Source organism: Caretta caretta, chromosome 2 (genome assembly GCF_965140235.1).
Source record: "Caretta caretta isolate rCarCar2 chromosome 2, rCarCar1.hap1, whole genome shotgun sequence".
In the NCBI taxonomy this organism is placed as follows: Eukaryota; Metazoa; Chordata; order Testudines; family Cheloniidae; genus Caretta; species Caretta caretta.
The window spans coordinates 256,536,884-256,554,476 of NC_134207.1; the positions used below are offsets into that span (position 1 = coordinate 256,536,884).

The following is a 17,593-nucleotide window of genomic DNA, read 5'->3' on the forward strand; positions in this document are numbered from 1 at the left end:
CCCATCACTTACTTAAACAAAGCAGAGAGAGAAGATGACTACGTGTGATGGGCGATGTGAGAACAAGGGGAAATCAGATGTTGTGGGAAAGCAGGTATAGGCTTTAAAATGAGCTGCAAACATAAAAGGATTTGGGCTAAGAGGGCTCTGTTGTGCTAATTGCCAACATACTGTGCTGCTGAGAAGAGAGGCTTCCCTTTACAGGGGGGTGGCCAAATAAGGTCTTTTGAGCTGTGTTCGAGGAAAGGCAGAGTCAGGTGTACGCACCCAAATGATAGTGGAACATGGGAAAGACTTGTCAGCAATGTGAAAAGACAAGACTATATTACTCACTTTTGTCAACAAAATAGTGGAGGTGTACACGTTGAAATGCTCCTCCTGCTGATATAACTCCCCTGCTATGCTGATATAAAAGCACCTCAGTGAGAGGCGTAGGGCTTAAGTCAGTGTAGTTAAGGCGAAGCAGTGTGTGTGTAGACACTGCATTCTTTATATCAGCCATTGGCTGTCCTTCTTGTCAGTTTTACGGCTCCAGTGGACCCGTGAAATTGACAAGAAAGTTGGCTCCAGAGCCGCACTGCTGCCTGGTCTCTGCTCCAAGCCAGGCTGCCACCCAGGCTTGCCACTGGGAGCCCTGCTGCCCCCTAGTGTCCTAGTTCCCCACTCCCCGCTGGGAGCACAGCAGCTGACTGGACTCTGGGTGCGGATCTCCCTGCTGGACACAAGAAGCCCCGGGTGTCTTCCCTGCTCCCAGCAGGGAGTGCAGAGATAAGAAGCTACATGTGGCTGCCACTCCACTTCTGGCTGGGAGTGCAGGGGTGAGGAGCACCGGGTGGCTTCCCCCCACTTTCCGGCTGGCAGCAGGGAGGCAAGAAGCCCAGAGGAACAGTTGAGCTCCTGGTAGGGAGATGCGTGGAGCTGAGAGCCCTGACTCTGTCACCCACACTGCCCCTCTTCAGTCAGTGGAAGCGCTCCTGGTGAGGACACGCACCACTGACGGAGAGTAATGTGGACATCAGCCGCTGCAGTAATTTATGCAGTGGCTGTAAATCAACTAGATCGACTTATCTTTGTAGTGTAAACATAGCCCAAGCCAGTGGAGCTGCATATTCTTGTTGCTTTTCAGCTCATGTCTTTTTGGGCTTGTGGAGAGGCTCATAAATCACCATCCTCCCTAGACCTTGCAGCCGTGAAGCAATCTGTAATGGCTGAGAGAAATTTAAACTCAGAATTGAAATGCTGTAAGTTCTTTCTGGTGTACCTGTATGTTGAAATACCTGTGTTCTGTAGAGTAGTGGACATTAAAGGTTCAGCTGCATCCCAGTTCTCCTGAAATAAATAAAAGAAGTAATACAGACCTTCTGCACTGAGGTAAGAGCAAAATGGATAAACCTCTTTGAGCATTCTTAAGAAAGACAGGGGCAGCTTATATCTTTGGAGAGAATCCCTTGCCTCCTGTTCTTACTCTGACCTGGTAAAATTTTAAGGCAGGATCCTACTCGTTTGTCTCAGGCTGCAGATTTGTCATAGTAAGTGAGGGTGAAAGTACCAAGGTGTCATTGTAACCATGTGACAAATCATGGAAATCGCAGCAAAAACTGTGATAAAGTCATGGATGTGCTTTGTAGCAGTTAGCAGAATCAGGCCTCTTAAATATTTTTCTTAATAACCTCTTGGGTACTTCACTGCTACACCTATTCTACTCCCTTTATCCTCCTCATAAAAGTGCAGATTTCTTTTTGTTAACCCTATCTGTATCAGGTACCAAAGATAGATACATTTAACTTATTTATAGGTTTTCTATGGCCCTCATCAGCCTAGTGTCTGAACATCTAAGAAATATGAATGAATTTAGCCTCAAAAGACACCTGGATTATTACAAATGGGAAACGGAGGCACCAAATGGTTAAGTGACTTGGCCAAGATCACACCGAAAGCAGAACTCAAGAACAGCACCCAGGTCTACTAAGTCTCAATCCAGTGCCTTGACCACAAGACCATCCTTCCTATCTATGTAGGCAGACTGAGTCCCGTTCTGCCCCTTTTTGTGAAGAAGTATGGCTACTGATCCCCTGATATTTACTGGTCTCCTGTGCTCTCTTCATCAAGTCTGTAAAACTGTTCATCTGCACATTCACCTGTTTGTATGTGAAAATGCCCAAATGTCAAGAATCACTGGCATTTTAAAAACTAGGATATTCATGACAGTCATGACAACTGTCCAGCCTTAGCTATCATACAAATGTAAGTTTTGCACACTCATTTGTGGAATTCAAGTATGGTACTCCAATAACTGTGGCTTTTAGAAATTTCAAAGTCTTGTGAAAACAACAAACCTTTGTGGCGAAAACAGGTCTAATAATGTATCAGTGTGGGACAGTGCAGTCTCAATCATACAACTAATCTTTTGCTGGTGAAATAGCAAGAATATTGAAAATCCCGGGCAAAAGTGAATGTGATAGGAAACGCCAAAGAGTGTCATGGGTCAGTGAACATTTTTATTAATCGGTGTTGGTAGCAAAACTAATAGGAGCAACAAAGAGAAATGTGATGGGAAATTTGAGATTACTATTTCCAATAATGAGGGAGATGTGAATATTGTTAAAGTTAAAAAAAGAGAATTTTAGTCGGATATATACCAAATCATTTTTGGTCAGAGAGTTGATTAAAAAAAATTGTGATTCACAAGCTTCTTGGATCACATTTTATAGAAGCTGAGATCTGGAAGCGTTCAAGGCTGGGGCAATCTCATGTGCTGTTCAGTTCTTTAATCTTAACAGGACCCCATAAGGTATGGAAGCATGTGGGACAGAAGCAGAAACTGAAAACACTGCTGTGTTTCCTGAATTGTATTAGTTCTGAATTATTATTAGTCACAAATACCGTAAAAGAGCCACTGCTGTTTTCCAGCCAGGACAAATTGCTGTTGCAAATGGTGATTGTTAAAAAATCATCCTCTGCCTGTGGATAGACTAGCATAAATCAAAGAAGACATGTTCACATGGATAATCTTAAACTGTTTTCTGTTGAGTTACAATAGGGGAATATAATGTCTGACTCAGTTAGGGATGTAATTAGAGGAATGTAACAAGTTAAAATACTGTAGATCACTATGGCCTGGTCTACACTGCAAACTTAGGTTGATGGAAGACACCTTAAGTTGACTTAATAATGTATGAGTCTACACTACCAGATCCCTAAGTCGCCCGTAATGTCGACTTCTGTACTCTACCTCCATGAGAGGTGTAGCGCTTGATTCAATCTTGATGGATCAATAAAGAGGTAGTATAGACACAACACTGTGTAATTGGCCTCCAGGAGGTGTCCCACAATGCTCCACTGTGACCACTCTGGAGATCGTTTTCAACTCCGCTGCACAGCGGCCAGGTACACAGGAAACAGCCCCTCCCCGGTAAAGCCCCGGGAACTTTTAAATTCCCATTTCCTGTCTGATGAGCGTGGAGAGCCCTCCAGCATAGCTGATCATGGAAACTCAATGCCCCAAATGTGCTCCAGCCTGGAGTACACAGGAGGTGGTTGATCTTACTGCTGTGTGGGGAGAAGAGTCTGTGCAGGCACAGCTCTGATCCAGCAAAAGAAATGCTGACATCCATGCAAAGATTGCACAGGGCATGGGGGAGAAGGGCTACACCAAGGACACGCAGCAGTGCAGCATGAAAATAAAAGAACTTCGGGAAGCATACCAGAAGACGAGAGGTGAACAGTTCTGGTTATGCCCTGCAGACATGCCACTTTTACAATGAGCTGCATGCTATTCTAAGCAGCAACCCCACCACTACTCCCAAATGCAGCATGGACAGCTCCCAGGAGCCTGAGTATTGGGCCACCTCAGGCAACAATGAGGAGGACATTCTGGAAGAAGAGGAGGAGAATGGGAGACAGGCGAGCGGAGGATCCATTCTCCCCGACAGCCAGGAGCAGTTTTTAACCTTGGGCCCAGCCAGTCACAGGAGAGAGTGGTGGCTGAGCATGATGCTGGGAAGGCACCTCTGGTGAGTATACATTTCCAATCCAAGTGTAGGGGTTACACGCTATTATATTTTATGTAATCTGAACAAAAACTGAGGTGCAGTGGGTATCTGCTTCCTGGTGGTGACTCCAGCTACACAGAGGGTGCTTCCCAGAAAAGCCTGTGTACATGCGCAGGGATGGCCCCGGAATCTTCCATGGAGATCTCCAGGAAACTTTGCAGAAGGTTTCTGCGAAGGGCTGCCTTATTTCTTCCACCACGGTAGGACACTTTCCCCCGCCACTCCAGTGATGTCATTGCTGGCATCATTGCGGTACACAGCATAGCAGCATAAGGACCAGGTCTGTACCCAGAGGCTTGCAGCATCTGCTCCCTTGCCTCCTCTCTTACCCGTAGGAGACTGATATCACATAGGGTCAACTAGAGGAAATGGGGGAAGTTCTCATTACAAGTAGTCATACTGCAAACAGTAGAGTATTTGATTCCTCCCCCCCCTCCAGTGAATTCTGGGTCCCTCTTCCACGCTTTCCCTAATGTGCCATTGCTTTGGTTAACATGGATCGGTGTGTAATACGAACAGTGTTAAGGGAAAAGGGGGGATACCCCCCCAGCTGCTTGGGAAAAAGACAGCAATTTGGGAGTCTTAATGGTGGTCTTAATGGCTACCAGGAATTTGCCTGGGAGTTCACCTGGAGTGAGCCCAGTGAGGCTTACATCTTGCCAACTTCTCTGAGGAAGCTCATAGTAGGAAGGTGATATGGAAGGGCGGGGTTCAGCTGTTGTGACCTGCACTGGATGTGCCATGTTTGTCTTTCTTCCACAGGACAGAAGCGACTTTGTCTGTACAAAGTGCAAGCTGGTCTCCATATTGGAAGAGAAGATTGAAGGTCTGGAGCAACAGATAATGACCCTGCGTTGCATACGAGAAACGGAGGATTTTCTGGACAAAAGTCAGGATATGCTTCTATGGGCACAAAGCTCTAAAGATTTAGAGCAGGTTGCACAGCGGAGCCAAGAGGCTGGTGAAGAAGCTTGGCAACATGTGACCTCCAGAAGAAGAAGGGGGAATGTCCGGGTTCCAGCAAAACGGACACAGGTAACTAACAGCTTTCATGTTCTCTCCACAGGTACCATTGCGGAGAGTGGACCAGATGATATGTCTGGGGGGAGAAAGCAGAAGGAGACTCCGCTGGTTGGAAGGCATGAGATGCACTGTCCTGAGATGGGGGGTTCCACGACCACCACTCCCAAGAGAAGGAGGCGGGTGGTGGTGGTTGGGGACTCTCTACTCCGGGGGACTGAGTCATCTATCTGCCGCCCTGACCAGGAAAACCGAGAAGTCTGCTGCTTGCGGGGGGCTAAGATTCGCGATGTGACGGAGAGACTGCCGAGACTCATCAAGCCCTCGGATCGCTACCCCTTCCTGCTTCTCCACGTGGGCACCAATGATACTGCCAAGAATGACCTTGAGCGGATCACTGCGGACTACGTGGCTCTGGGAAGAAGGATAAAGGAGTTTGAGGCGCAAGTGGTGTTCTTGTCCATCCTCCCCGTGGAAGGAAAAGGCCTGGGTAGGGACTGTCGAATCGTGGAAGTCAACGAATGGCTACGCAGGCGGTGTCTGAGAGAAGGCTTTGGATTCTTTGACCATGGGATGGTGTTCCATGAAGGAGGAATGCTGGGCAGAGACGGGCTCCACCTTACGAAGAGAGGGAAGAGCATCTTTGCGAGCAGGCTGGCTAACCTAGTGAGGAGGGCTTTAAACTAGGTTCACCGGGGGAAGGAGACCAAAACCCTGAGGTAAGTGGGAAAGCAGGATACTGGGAGGAAGCACAGGCAGGAATGTCTGTGAGGGGAGGGCTCCTGCCTCATACTGAGAATGAGGGGTGATCAGCAGGTTATCTCAAGTGCTTATATACGAATGCACAAAGCCTTGGAAACAAGCAGGGAGAACTGGAGGTCCTGGTGATGTCAAGGAATTATGACGTGATTGGAATAACAGAGACTTGGTGGGATAACTCACATGACTGGAGTACTGTCATGGATGGTTATAAACTGTTCAGGAAGGACAGGCAGGGCAGAAAAGGTGGGGGAGTAGCACTGTATGTAAGGGAGCAGTATCACTGCTCAGAGCTCCGGTACGATACTGCAGAAAAACCTGAGTGTCTCTGGATTAAGTTTAGAAGTGTGAGCAACAAGAGTGATGTAGTGGTGGGAGTCTACTATAGACCACCGGACCAGGGGGATGAGGTGGATGAGGCTTTCTTCCGGCAGCTCGCAGAAGCTACTAGATCGCACGCCCTGGTTCTCATGGGTGACTTTAATTTTCCTGATATCTGCTGGGAGAGCAATACAGCGGTGCATAGACAATCCAGGAAGTTTTTGGATAGCGTAGGGGACAATTTCCTGGTGCAAGTGCTAGAGGAGCCAACTAGGGGGGGAGCTTTTCTTGACCTGCTGCTCACAAACTGGGAAGAATTAGTAGGGGAAGCAAAAGTGGATGGGAATCTGGGAGGCAGTGACCATGAGTTGGTTGAGTTCAGGATCCTGACACAGGGAAGAAAGGTAAGCAGCAGGATACGGACCCTGGACTTCAGGAAAGCAGACTTCGACTCCCTCAGGGAACGGATGGGTAGGATCCCCTGGGGGACTAACATGAAGGGGAAAGGAGTCCAGGAGAGCTGGCTGTATTTCAAGGAATTCCTGTTGAGGTTACAGGGACAAACCATCCCGATGTGTCGAAAAAATAGTAAATATGGCAGGCGACCAGCTTGGCTTAACGGTGAAATCCTAGCGGATCTTAAACATAAAAAAGAAGCTTACAAGAAGTGGAAGGTTGGACATATGACCAGGGAAGAGTATAAAAATATTGCTCGGGCATGTAGGAATGAAATCAGGAGGGCCAAATCGCACCTGGAGCTGCACCTAGCGAGAGATGTTAAGAGTAACAAGAAGGGTTTCTTCACGTATGTTGGCAACAAGAAGAAAGCCAAGGAAATCGTGGGCCCCTTACTGAATGAGGGAGGCAACCTAGTGACAGAGGATGTGGAAAAAGCTAATGTACTCAATGCTTTTTTTTGCCTCTGTCTTTACTAACAAGGTCAGCTCCCAGACTGCTGCGCTGGGCATCACAACATGGGGAATAGATGGCCAGCCCTCTGTGGAGAAAGAGGTGGTTAGGGACTATTTAGAAAAGCTGGACGTGCACAAGTCCATGGGGCCAGACGAGTGGCATCCGAGAGTGCTGAAGGAATTGGCAGCTGTGATTGCAGAGCCATTGGCCATTATCTTTGAAAACTCATGGCGAACGGGGAAAGTCCTGGATGACTGGAAAAAGGCTAATGTAGTGCCAATCTTTAAAAAAGGGAAGAAGGAGGATCCTGGGAACTACAGGCCAGTCAGCCTCACCTCAGTCCCCGGAAAAATCGTGGAGCAGGTCCTCAAAGAATCAATCCTGAAGCACTTACATGAGAGGAAAGTGATCAGGAACAGTCAGCATGGATTCACCAAGGGAAGGTCATGCCTGACTAATCTAATCGCCATCTATGATGAGATAACTGGTTCTGTGGATGAAGGGAAAGCAGTGGATGTATTGTTTCTTGACTTTAGCAAAGCTTTTGACAAGGTCTCCCACAGTATTCTTGTCAGCAAGTTAAAGAAGTATGGGCTGGATGAATGCACTATAAGGTGGGTAGAAAGTTGGCTAGATTGTCGGGCTCAAAGGGTAGTGATCAATGGCTCCATGTCTAGTTGGCAGCCGGAGTCAAGTGGAGTGCCCCAGGGGTCGGTCCTGGGGCCGGTTTTGTTCAATATCTTCATAAATGATCTGGAGGATGGTGTGGATTGCACTCTCAGCAAATTTGCGGATGATACTAAACTGGGAGGAGTGGTAGATACGCTGGAGGGCAGGGATAGGATACAGAGGGACCTAGACAAATTGGAGGATTGGGCCAAAAGAAATCTGATGAGGTTCAATAAGGATAAGTGCAGGGTCCTGCACTTAGGACGGAAGAACCCAATGCACAGCTACAGACTAGGGACCGAATGGCTAGGCAGCAGTTCTGCGGAAAAGGACCTAGGGGTGACAGTGGACGAGAAGCTGGATATGTGCCAGCAGTGTGCCCTTGTTGCCAAGAAGGCCAATGTCATTTTGGGATGTATAAGTAAGGGCATAGCGAGCAGATCGAGGGCCGAGATCGTCCCCCTCTATTCGACATTGGTGAGGCCTCATCTGGAGTACTGTGTCCAGTTTTGGGCCCCACACTACAAGAAGGATGTGGATAAATTGGAAAGAGTCCAGCGAAGGGCAACAAAAATGATTAGGGGACTGGAACACATGACTTATGAGGAGAGGCTGAGGGAACTGGGATTGTTTAGTCTGCAGAAGAGAAGAATGAGGGGGGATTTGATTGCTGCTTTCAACTACCTGAGAGGTGGTTCCAGAGAGGATGGTTCTAGACTATTCTCAGTGGTGGAAGAGGACAGGACAAGGAGTAATGGTCTCAAGTTGCAGTGGGGGAGGTTTAGGTTGGATATTAGGAAAAACTTTTTCACTAGGAGGGTGGTGAAACACTGGAATGCGTTACCTAGGGAGGTGGTAGAATCTCCTTCCTTAGAAGTTTTTAAGGTCAGGCTTGACAAAGCCCTGGCTGGGATGATTTAATTGGGGATTGGTCCTGCTTTGAGCAGGGGGTTGGACTAGATGACCTCCTGAGGTCCCTTCCAACCCTGATATTCTATGATTCTATGATCCCTGTTGCTAGGGGGAAGAGGCATTGTCCAGCTGTGCTCCCAATGTAGGTATGCCAATGTAGGTATGCCACAAGTTGCAGCACAAGGCCTGTCGCCCATGTCGCAGGGCTATACTCGCCATGGCTGAAATGCTGAAGAAATACTCTTTATTGATTCCAGTCATTGGGTTGGAAAGGGGGGTTACAGGGAAACCCGTGTAACGGAGGGGATGGTTTTGGAAGGCACAATGCAGATAAGTGGCACACATTACTGTGGCTCTTTACTGAAAGCCTCATGGAGATGCAGAGCCCCTTGCTGCGCTCTTCTTATTGTCCTGGTATCTGGCTGCTCAAAATTAGCTGCCAACCTATCTGCCTACACACCCGACCCTGGCGAAATTTTTTTCCCTTTGTGTCATAGATATTATGGAGCACACAGCATGTAACAATAACAGTGGGGATATTGCTTTCACTGAGGTCTAACCTGGTAAGCAAATTGCACCAGCAATCCTTTAAGCATTCAAAGGCACATTCCAGCACCATTCTGCAGTTGCTCAGACTATTGTTGAACCACTCCTTATTGCTGTCCAGATGACCAGTGTACAACTTCATGAGCCATGGGAGCAAGTGGCAGGCTTGTTCTCCCAGATCACGATTGGCATTTCAATGTCATCGTTGGTTATTTTGTGGTCTGGAAAGAAAGTCTCTGCTTGCAGCTTTTTGAACAGACCTGTTTTCTTAAAGATGCACTCATGCACCTTTCCTGACCATCCCACACTGATGTTGGTGAAACACCCCCTGTGAACCACCAGCACTTGCAACATCATTGAAAAGTATCCCTTGCGGTTTATGTACTCTTTGGCAAGGTGGTCTGGTGCCAAGATAGGGATATATGTGCCATCTGTTGCCCCACTACAGTTAGGGAACCCCATCACAACAAAACCATCAGCTATGTCCTGCACGTTGCCCAGAGTCACTATCCTTCTTAGCAGAAGTTGATTTATGGCCCTGCACACTTGGATTACAACAGCTCCCACGGTGGATTTACCAACTCGAATTGATTCACCACTGACGGGGAACAGTCTGGCGTTGCAATCTTCCATAGAGCGATCGCCACTCGCTTCTTCACTGTCAGAGTAGCTCTCATTTTAGTGTTGCTGCACTTCAGGGCTGGGGAAAGCTCTGCACAAAGTTCCTGGAAGGTGGCCTTCCGCATTCAAAAGTTCTGCAGCCACTGGTCATCATCCCATAACGATGTGGTCCCACCAGTCACTGCTTGTTTCCTGGGACCAGAAACGGCGTTTCACCGTGTTCAGTTGATGTGCGACTGCCAGCAGCAACCGGGAATTGTTTCGTTCTGTGGCTTGCGGCATGGCTGCATGCATGACAGTGCAATGTTCCGCGCTGCTGCTCCTGTCTCGGCTCTGGAAATACTGAGGATAAGGTGCGAGGTGTTTGTAATGCCCACAGCAAGAGCACACAACTGAGCAGGTCCATGCTTCTTGAGCTATTGCGTATGCGCTGCTAAAACCTTTGAAAAAAGGTGCGAAAAAAACATGGGTTGTTTGCCATTGGTGTCAGGGGAGGGAGGAAAGTGCATCGTGGGAGGCCGAAGCCACGTTGTCATTCCCCTCCCGCCTCTGTGACAATGCTCTGGTTCCATGAGGCTTTGCAAGCCCTTCCCAAGACCCCATGTGGCTATTTGCACCATGGGATTGCTACCCACAGTGCACTGCTCTGTGCATCAGTGCAAGCACTGCTAGTGAGCGTGGTGTGGACACACATGATTGACTTAATGTGGAGGCTTGAAGGCAACTTAACTTTATAGTGTAGACATGCCCTGTGATTCTGACTGTTGCTGCAGTTACAAAGAAGCTCCACAAGGTGGTGCTAGAAAATGAACTGATCATGTGCTCTTCTATTATTCCTGTTCAAACTGTGCTCTCTCTGCAGAACCATACTTGACCCCACTTGCTGACTATTCAGCTGTGCATATGTGTATTGGGCAACCTATAGAACCGTACATAGTATTCTTTTACAGCCTCTTTCATATAAAGGCAAGCAATAGGTGTGTATGACAGTGGAGGTACTTGAGCAGAATGGGGTAATGATGGAGGTAGGTAAGATTCTTGTTACGTTTATCAACCAATCGTTTTTATTATACAGTGCAGTATATATGCACAGCATTTTACAAGCAAATACCACTAGTATCGGCCATCATGCAACGTCATGTATTGTGTGCATATTGAATTAAACCCCAGTGTATTAACATTGCCATTATGGCTCACTCTAACAGTCACACTCTGTCGTTGTAACATTCACTGTTGGGTCACTTTTACTGCCAATAGTACCTGCAATACAAGACTGTACGGTCAGTATAGGCTTTATACTCCAGAAGACTTTTCTTATAAAGAAACATATTTGCAAGAACATGCATCCCCTCCCCCCAACTCTCCCTAAAAAAGGGTGTTTACAAACCGCTGGAAAGGGCTGGGATAGAATCTTTACACCTGTTCTGGGTAGCGTAAGAGGACTGTTTTGGACTATGCTGAAACCTGTCACAGGACAAAATTCATTGGAACAGTGTTTTACTTGCTGTGGGTCAAATTCACACCTATGCACAGGGCTAGCGCAAAGCCTGTGTACCACTTCAGTTTCCCTGGAACCCACAAAACAGTGCATAGGCCTCATGCTGGTCACTTCCTGCAAAGGATTGAATTTCACCTCGAATGAGCAACACTGTTCATTTTACAATTCAATTTGAATACATCAGATAAAGCACTAGGTTTGGGGGCAGTGGTAATTTTTAGTATAGATTTTAAAATTACCAGCACATCAATCACTTTTGATTAAGCTCTCTATGCCTGGGAGCTGTCAGCCTGGCTTCACAGACTCTAAATGCTAAATGCAAAGTGATTTGAAGCTTAAGAGCTCCGACTCTCTAGGATCAAGACACCTATCCTCATTGAAAGGGAATTTAGCGTAAGGTATTTTGGGGATTGCTTTTCCTGGCACTGTCTTCATGACTTATATGCATAGGGAGGGTTTTATTTGGGAAAGGGTTGGGGGCAAAGGGAAGATTATTTGTAGACTGCAGTATGTCTTCACCTGCTGATAAGTTGTTATTAGGAAACCCTCTAAAGAGGGGAGGAATGCTTGCTGTTATGATAATGTTGATAATGTAAACTAAAGAAAATTGAGATCATGATCCATATGTAGAGATACGGAAAGAACAATAGGGAAGTTGTTGCCAAGTAACTGCACCAAAATTGAAAACTGTAGTTATGATTTCCATTTCCTTTCTCCTAAGGGCAGGGTGGTTTCTTTCTAACTGCTTGGGCTTTAAGGGTTTTAATTATTGCAACAGGATGTGAAGAACTATTTCAAACACTAAAGGAATCCACCACAGTGCTAGCAGAAACCTAAATGAGTTAAATATTGGAACAGACTGATCTGAACTTTTAATACTTCAGTAGCCATTGGCAAGGTTGGGTTTTAAAAATGCATTAACTTGTGCAAAAGTGCTCAATACTATCCCACTAAAATATATTGAGATGATGATTATCCTGTAACTGAATTATACTGAATATCTGTAGAGCCAAAGTACATTTCAACCATTACCTTGACTTAAAAATGCTTGTAATTAATTGAATCAATCACAGCAGTGACACAGATAGATAAAATAGGACTCCAAAGAAAGCGGCCATGCCACAAAGATGTAAAGAAATGAAAATGTGCTGCCAGGGTCTTTGTCTTTGCATATGTTATAAACCAAGAATACAGTGTTTCACTTCTGGATTTTGTGCACGCAGCCAGACAGCCTCATAGTTCATGGTAAATAGTCTACCTCATTTTCTTGTTTGCCATTTCTAATTGTGTTTTTAAAATATAATTATATAAAAAGGGTTAAACAGAACTCAAATCTTCTAGACATAAGCCTCGCTGTACTTTGTTGACTGACTGTGTGTTCTGTCCACATGCCAGATAAACATCGTAGCAAATAAAAGGATCCTAGTAAAATGCCCACCTGAACGTAATTCATTTGAATAGTTCATTTTCCTGGCAATGGGAACATTCAGTTTCTCATTGAATGGTGTCTCCTGCTAGATGGATACATGGCACAGGAAGGGCTCTCTGCTGTAAGTGTAGCCCTCTGTGTATGAGTATGTGTGAGCATGTTACAGGCTTCAAATGAATTCAGAGCTCTGAGGTCACAAGCAGCAGAAGTTCACCCCAGCATGCTTTAAAACTCCCATGTGTTTTTTGAAATGCCTTTTCCTGATTGCTCACCTTAGTGAGCACATCTTGGAGCACACCTTTTCTGTTTGCATTTGGCTGTCCAACCGTGCTGGCTGTACGAACAGAGAGCTACTAGACGCACTTCTGCCCAGATCAGGCAAGAAGTATTGGATCTCCTGGGCCTATGGGGAGAAGAGATTGTACAAGCACACCTAAGGAACAGCTGTAGAAACGTCGACAACTATGAGCAGATCGTATGGAGAATGTTGGCAAAGGGGCATGACAGAGATCAGCAACAGTACTGCATGAAAGCAAAGAAACTATGCCAGGCATACCAGATAGTTCTGGGGAGTGGAAATCTAAGTCCTGATTTGATCCTTTCTCCCTTTGCTTTGCTGGCTTGTGTTACATTAATTGAATTGTATTGTTGTATAAATGGGGTATTTACTAATGCTGTATCCTAGATTTTTGATGTTTCATATACAGTATACGAGATCCTCACTTTAAAAATAATCCACTCGGCATGGCTGATGGTAAAAAGGAAATAATCTGTGCAGTTGGGAATACAGATCATCTGCTTCTGTAGATGTTTGTTGGCTCTGCAGTCAGACAGCAAGTTAGAATCCTCTGTTTTTAAGTTTAATGGAAAATCAGTTGTATAGGAGTTGCATTAGGATGTCAGGATGAGAGGGACCAATACAATGTTCTGAAAAAAATCTTCAAACCACCACCAAACATCCGTGCAGCTTCCTCCAGTGTGTTCTCTGCCATTTTCTGTGTCTGTGCTCACCAGTGAGGATAGGGATTGTGTTGAGAGTTGCAAAGCAATTGATACAAAGGGAGCATACTGTAGTCCAGTATAGCTTTCATGATCTCCTTGCTGCTTAGTTATGCATTGTATGCTGATACTAGCTCGTTTCCAGATGTAGTAGGATTAGGCCTGATTCCTGGTTCAGATGTGTATCTCTAATGTAATTGTTTTCTTGCTAGGTAATCGGCAAGGGTGATGTAGCTGTGCCATCACATCTCTACAAGGTGATTCTCGCCAGGAGAAGCAGAATATCCTCGGAGCCCCTGGTGCTGGGAGCCTTTGTGGTGCCCAACGATCCCATAGGCTTCAGTCACCAACTACCTGAATTTCAAGTGCATATTGAAGACCTGGAGAAAATGTCAGGATTGGTTTTCTTCCCGCAAGTGGACAAAACCAAAGATGTTAAAAATATCTGTGATGTAGACACCTGTAAACTGATGGGGTTTGATGAGTTTACGTTGTACATCACCGCCCGGAAAGTTCACAGTGCCAGAACACTGCACAGGCTGGAAAAGGTCATGTCAGAGTTAAGGGAAATGGGAATTGAGCCTGACGAATATCTTGTGAAGCTTTACAAGAAGAAGGAGGAGGAACTAGTGCAGCAAAAGCAAATGGACGCTAGAGAAGGGAGAGCTGGTTGAGTACACGGTTCAGAAAATACGTTTGGAAGGTTTTACTCTCAGAAAGGAGTCACATGCACACACTCAGTTTGGATTTCATGATTTGGCCATTTTTTAAAAAAAATGTGGAAACCATTAGAAGTTGAAGTTCAGGGTAATGTTCAGTCTCTTGTAACATGTTGTATGTATGATTTGCTACAGTACTGTGTGGGAAAGGAAAATGACCCTTTCCTGGCATGACTGGATTATGGGGCCTCTGAAAAAGGCTTTGTACTATTTTCTAAACAAGACGTCAGAATTGGGGTTTGTATGGAATCCCTTCTAGGAATATTATAAAAATAGACAGTGGACACCTTGGGAGTATAACTGGAACCTGTCTAAATGTAACTGACCCTACAGATGTATTTTAATACTAAGCTGTAGAATTAATGGTGTTACTGAGAGGTGGGGTTTTTTTGTTTTGTTTTTTTAATGAAAAAATGCTGACATGAAATTTTTCTTTTACTTGTTTTTTTTTAAAAAATCCAATAACATTTATAAACCACTGTCTAGTCAGTGGCAAATCTCTCATTGACTTCAGTGAGATCAGAATTTCTCCCATTCATTTTATTAAGTATAACAAAATGCATAGTACATCACAACACAATAAGCTACCTCACCTCACCTCTCCAGGTCCAAGTGGCAGCAGAGTGCATGGCCTGGAATCCCCTTAGGGGACTTGGCAAACACAGAGCTCAGCAGGATCTTGGAGACACAGTGTATCCCCATGATTCCATTGGCAAGGGGATGGGGTAGGCAGACTGACCTGAGCTGTGGTCATCGGGGTTTAGGATGGGTCTTACCATCGAAACATAGCCGTCCGAAGGGCAGAAGCCTCACAGCTGTGTGTGTAAAGGAGGGTTCTTTTTGGAGGAAGCAGTTTGCTCCGCCCATCAGGATAGGCCACTCTCTCATGTTTGTTTCAGCATAAATGTAAATCTGCACTTACCCTATCTATTGGGTAATAGGGAAGCACATACTAGTAGAGGGAGGGGTCTGCTATTTTTGTGGATCCAGGCTTCTATTAGTTATTATCCACCCCTGCCTGGCAGGTGTGTGAAGTGGAAGTAGGAATTCAGGGACAGATTGTGGTTTAATTTCATTCCTAACAAGGAGGCCTATAAAATCCATAAACCATCCCCTCTGGTCTAGTAAAGTCATAGGGTGTGTCAGCCTCATGAGCAGCAAGTTCAAAGGCAGCAGGTATCCCCTTCAGTTTCTAGAGCTGCCATACCACCTAAAACCACACTGTGCAGAGAACCCTGTAAATTGTGACTCTGTTGCCAGTATAAAATTATACCAGCAACAGGAGCATAGCTGTAGCTCATACTTTCTTACGGGAGCAAGCTGCACAGAGCATCCACTCTATTTCAGCTCCTACTCCAAGTCTTACATACCCCCTTGAATTCCTGCAGGACCCGCTTAGCATGATTTTCATGTCAAAGGGCTCACCATGTGGAATCTAATCCCTCTAGGATTTTCAGTCACTGCTCCTGGATTTCCCTCTGAAGCATGCAGGAGTGGGGACCATAAGGCGCAGGGTAAATAGCTAGTTCTGGCCTAGCAAAAACACATCCCTATCTGGTACAAACCGAAGAATACAATCATATGCATTTACTTTGCTCGTTTCACAAATTGAGGTGATAACTCTGGCTACTGTAACAAAGCTTATTCATAGTCCCTTACTGTCATGGGGATTTCCAAGTGAAACAGAAAATACAACACAAATAATGACATCTCTTGTCTTGTTTATTTCTAAACATAAATTACTACCTGATATGCTCTGAGCTGTGTACAGCAGAGTTAGTGGCTATCAGTAGTTGTGCCAAAATTCCTCATGATTAGACTGTTAAATGCTAGTGCCTTAACTAGAGTTTCTGTACAATCCACATTAGTTTTCCATCCCTAGCCATCATCCACGTCTATCAAAATGCCCAGTTTTTGTTGGAGAGGTTATAAAATGGCTAATTGTGATAGAAACCAGTGGTGAAAAGTGCTAGCAGGGGTTTGCTTTGAGTCTCCCAGTGTTTTGGCCTCTAAGGCTAAAGTAAGAGAGTTGTAGGGTGGTGACATCTATACCATTTACAATCTGATACAATCATTTCCTGATATTTTCTTGACCTGCTGCTCTTCAGCATTCTCACAGACCTTGATTCAGAGCATGCGAGTTGGTAAACAATGTGTTTTCATTTGCTAATATACAGAGACTAATAAAAGGAGAAACTTGTTCTCAAGTGGTCCTCTCAGTGGTGTACCTTCTACTTTTGGATTCAGTGCTACTCACTGCCAGTCCACCATCATTTCATTTTCATTTTGTGTTCATTTTGTCAGGGGTATGAAATGTAAATGCAATTCTGATATTTCGCCTTTAGGGGGCAGTTGAAATCTATAACAGATATTTGGCTACTGTCTGTTCCAGGTGCATATAAACTTTAAGGGGCTGAATGTTTTATGGAGGATACAACTGAAATAGCTGTAAATAACAAAGACACTTGGGCTTTGTTTCCCCCTATGCTAACAACTGCCTTTCCTGCTTGTAATGCAACTATAACCCCTTTTTAAATAATTACAATTTCATTTATTACACTAGACAGCTGTGCACAGTGCAAACCCATGACCTTCCCGGATGAAAAGGGTTGTGGAAATTACATACCTGTACTAGATTTACCAGTGGTGTTGATGTCTTCATTTTGTATGTCTGGTTCTAAGCCAAGTCCAGATTCTGCTTCTTTAAGAGTGTAATTGCAGATGAGTATGTTAACACTTTATATACTATGTGAATACTTGGTAATGCTGTTAATTTGTACCTGTCCATGCAATGTACTGGGGGATATTTTTAAAACTGTTTTTATTTTTCTAGGTATTAGCTGAATGTGGTGTTAGTCCATATCCCAGTTGTGATTTGTATTACAATAGTGAAAAGAGGCTCCCAGCTGAGATCAGTCTCACTTGCTAGGTGCTATACAAATACATGGTAAGAGAGAGGCCCTGGCCCGAGTTTACACTGTAACAGATAAGGCAGACAAAGGCTGGGAGAGGAACCAAAAGCACAGAAAAGTGAAGTGATTTTCCCCATTTAAGCCTGTGTATTTAAAAAAACAGACATGTCAGTTCTGTCTGTCTGCCCCAGTGTTTGTTGCCTGGCAGTGGAGCTGTGTGGGAA

The 17,593-nt window shown here is 45.2% G+C and overlaps 1 protein-coding gene across 1 annotated transcript in view; it reads left to right on the forward strand.

Annotated features, from left to right (window-relative positions):
* The window catches only part of EXOG (exo/endonuclease G), a 35,580-nt gene extending 18,916 nt beyond the window's left edge, over positions 1-16,664 (forward strand). Inside the window, exon 6 of the mRNA XM_048837526.2 lies at positions 13,951-16,664. Within this exon, the coding sequence (XP_048693483.2) occupies positions 13,951-14,412 (462 nt within the window). The 3' untranslated portion in view covers positions 14,413-16,664. The remainder of the gene's footprint in view (positions 1-13,950) is intronic.
* Positions 16,665-17,593: the final 929 nt, after the last annotated feature.